The sequence below is a fragment of the Empidonax traillii genome, unplaced genomic scaffold (genome assembly GCF_003031625.1).
Source record: "Empidonax traillii isolate 1590-97213 ecotype Southwest subspecies unplaced genomic scaffold, ASM303162v1 scaffold1572:size89801, whole genome shotgun sequence".
NCBI classification, from domain to species: Eukaryota; Metazoa; Chordata; class Aves; order Passeriformes; family Tyrannidae; genus Empidonax; species Empidonax traillii.
In genome coordinates, this window is record NW_020956765.1 from 6492 (window position 1) to 10167 (window position 3676).

Sequence of the window (3676 nt, forward strand, 5' to 3'; positions counted from 1 at the left end):
TTACAACGGACCGGTTTACCCGCCCGAAGCGGTTGTGGCCTCTGACTCGGCACTAAAATAGTTCATTTAGTCGAGTTCAATTCACTCCCAAAGCTGTAATTACGCTCAAAGAAATGATATCCACTTTAATTCTGCACAAGAGCATCCACTTACAAATACAATTTTCCAGGCTGAGGTTTTTCGGTTCAGATCGCTGGGATAAATTAATCCTTTCAGCACGTCAGAGCCTCGACATTCTGGATCAGGGGCAGGTGAAGGGGATGCACCTGGTGGTCCCACCTTGGTGGTCCGTGCAGACCTTTCACCAAGGTGTTTATTGAGACACTTCTGGACATAGAAACAGTAAATCTATTTGAAAAGTCCCTGTAGTTTTAAGAAATAGATAAATTTCCCCCCTCTTTCTTTTTGAAGTTTAATTTCAAGGTTTGCTTTCGATGTTTCTGTGTTTCCTCCTGTGTATGCAGTCCCAGGGTTTGGTTCCTTGAGCCTTGTCCTCTGGGAAAGGGTCTCCTCGTGCTCCCCCTTCCTCTCAGGGATCTCTGTTGGCTGAGCATCCCTTGGGAGACCAAATTATGGGACATCCCTAGAAATGCACAAGAACAAGGTGGTACCACCATTCTCCTCGGTGTAGTGGGGTTTGGGGGGCTCTTTGCTGATAGTTTATGGGATTATCCTGGGAATACAAAGTGGATTTGCCCTCACCTCGGCTGCAGAAGGGCCTGGTGACGCGGCAGGGACGTGTCTTCCCACCAGACCCAACAGCAAAGGAATGAGGGGCTACAATGTGTTTTGTGGGTGACCTCTAAATGTGACCAGCTGGAATCTGGGGGGTGCCAGCGAGTACATGGTCTGTCTTTGCTTGGGAACTGCTTAAATTAGGAAGACATTCCAGTGAAACACACTTAGGTGTGCGCTTGAGCTGGCAGCTGGCCCTATTTACCGTCCAAAATTAGAAAATGCTTCATTAATTCAAGTCAGCATCTTCTGTGTGCCTCAGCTTGACCTTAGTTGTGTCCCAGTTTTTGACTATGGGGCCAGCACAGCCCTGTTATTAAAGGGGAAAGCTCTAAAGCCAGACTTTGGTTGGCGTGGGATTGATGTTCACCGGGATAACGGAGCCTCCCGGGCCGGGAGAGCTGCTGCCCGTGGGATGGACTTCTCAGGCTGGAGAAGTTCATGGAGAGCTGTCTCCACACTGGAGCAGGGGAAGGACTCTGACCTGCTCTGGGGTCTTGTGTTGACTTTGCAAGGGCTGTTCCTGGTCTGACTCGGGTGCCCAGCCTGATCTGGGGCCTCGTGTTGAGTTTGCAGGGGCTGCCAAACCTCGGTCTTCTCTCGAGTTCCCCTCACAGTCCAAGCTCCAGGAATCCACGTAGGAATGTTTGGCGCTCGTTGGTGGTCCCAGATGGCACCAGTCCCATTCCTCTGGCTGAGCTTTGGTTGGCACAGTTTTGCCACGGTGGGAATTTTTGTCAGGACGCGTCTCCCACCGGATCCCGCCTCTGCCAGGCCCGGAACTGGCACCATCCTGTCGCTCCATCCTGTGCTTATCTCACCCAAAGCCCTTCTGCGGCCTCGACAGTGCTGGAGTTGTGCTTTCTGAGCCCTCCCAGGGCTGCCAGCGTTCCTGTCCGTGGTGCAGACGTATCCAAGGAATAAGCTGGAGGCAGCTCCCGTGTCTCATTTGCCTGTTGTTCTGTTTTCTCTGCTTTGCTGTGCCCACATTCCGTGTTTTTTTTTTCTCTCCCGTTTCCGTTCATGCCTCGCAGTAGAAGAGCAGCTTCGTGAAGTAGGTAACTATGATTTTTTTTTACTTCTTTTTTTTTTTTTTCCTCTCCTCCTCCTCGCTTTGTCCTTTTCCACCTTTCTCTCCTTGCTTTGTCCTCTGTGCGTGGGGAGTCCGCAAGGGCCTTTGGAGACCAGTCTTTCCTCCTCTTCCCTCGAATCCTTCCTGATCCCTGGATGGGGTTGGGGGGGCAGACTGCGAGGAGGGACCTTCCTCTCCCACCCTGCTGGTTTTCCCAGAGATCCTGCAGTTCCTCTGCTCTTTTATGTCTCATGACATTCCCAGGAAGACCAAGTGAGGAGATGAACATTCCTCCCAAGAAGATACTGCCATGGTGTCTGGTGGGAGCTGTGGGTAAGGAATTTGGAGGGAGCTGTGGATGAGGAATGTGGTGGGAACTGTTCCCTCCTCTTGCTGCTGAGGGTGGGGCAGGATGGGGGGGCAGAGGCAGCTCCAGACCCCGTTGTTACCCTGGATGCTCCTGAAGGCGATGGGGGGCGGGGTCACACCTGGCTCAGGTGCTCTTGCTGGGGGTTATTTGGATTTCTAATGCCAGGGTTGGAGTCCTGGAGTGCCCAGGTTGGAGCTTAGCCAGGAGGGACATTTGTTTGGGATCCAGCCCCAGGCTGGAGATCAGTGCCCTGATCTGTGGGGGGGGATGGGGAGCGTCAGGTGGGGCACAAATGTCAGTGGAGTGGGCAATTCCAGGGGCACTGTCAGTGTGAACAGGCTCAGAGAGGGATCTGCAGACTCGGAAAAGTGACACCAAGTGCGACATTTCGGGGTTTTTTTAGGCTAAACTGTTCCCCAGTGGGCCTGGGTTTGTGTGCTGGTGGTAGGAAGCACCTTGTAGAGACCTTTTCTGCCAAGTTTGGGTCCGTCTGGAATGCCCAAGTGGCACGTTCAGATTATGTGTGAGAGAGTTTTAGTTTGTTTTAGACCCTGTGGAAATGTTTCCTCGCAGCTGTAACTCTGAACTGCAGCTGGGCTCCAGTTCAGTCCCAGGCTCAACTGGAATTTTGTTGACTGAGGCAAATCCTTGGTATAGGAACAGTCAGAGCAAATGGTTCGCTTCAGGCACATTAAATATTGCTGGAAATGGAATGTTTCGGTGAAGAAATGTGAGACATAGCGCGCTGGCAGCTCCAGCAGGATGAGTTATCCCGGGGTAAAGCTCTGCCAGCGTTTCCCTGGAACGCTCCTGGATTTACAAGTGCTGATCGTGCTCGGGAGCCTTTGCTGGGGCTCTGCTGACTCACGAGGAGGAATTGGTGCAGGGGGTTGTGTGCCTGGTGTGGAGGTGGAACCCCAGTCCTGTGGGGAGAACCCCATCCTGCTGGAAGAGATCCCACTCCAGGGAAAGGGCTGAACCCCTCAGACCAGAGCCTGGAGCAAAAACAGAGTGGGCAAAGGCCCAGGGCAGGGATTGTCCCCGTGCTGGGACCTGGGGAGGCCCCCCTGGCTGCCCAGGGAGGTTTGGAGTGCCCAGGCCTGGAGGTGTCCCAGGCAGGCCTGGCCGTGGCACTCAGTGCTCTGGGCTGGGGACAAGGTGGGGATGGGGCACAGGGGGGATCCATGGGCTGGGAGGGCTTTTCCAGCCTCAGGGATTCTGGGATGCTGTCAGTATTAATTCCTGGATCCAGTGCCTTTCAGCAGCCTTTGACAATTAAGGCATGAAGCACCTCCTCTGCCCTAGTACTGCCTGTTTGCTCCTCATCCTTTGTCGTCCTTGAGCTACTTCAGAACCACTCCTTTAAGAACTTTTATAGAAATTGAATATTTTCCTCTTCCTCCCCTGCAATTTTCTTTGCCTTTCCCTTCCCTGCCTCCTGTTTTGCCGGGGATGCTGCTCTGGGAGCCTGACTGCGAAGGATTTGTCGCTTCTTCCTC

At 53.2% G+C, this 3676-nt stretch overlaps 1 protein-coding gene across 1 annotated transcript in view; it reads left to right on the forward strand.

Annotated features, from left to right (window-relative positions):
• Positions 1-1618: 1618 nt before the first annotated feature.
• Positions 1619-3676, forward strand: part of LOC114070475 (SH3 and multiple ankyrin repeat domains protein 3-like) — a gene marked incomplete at its 3' end in the record, with an annotated part of 81688 nt that continues 79630 nt past the window's right edge. The window contains exon 1 of the mRNA XM_027907913.1: positions 1619-2140. Within this exon, the coding sequence (XP_027763714.1) occupies positions 1963-2140 (178 nt within the window). The remainder of the gene's footprint in view (positions 2141-3676) is intronic.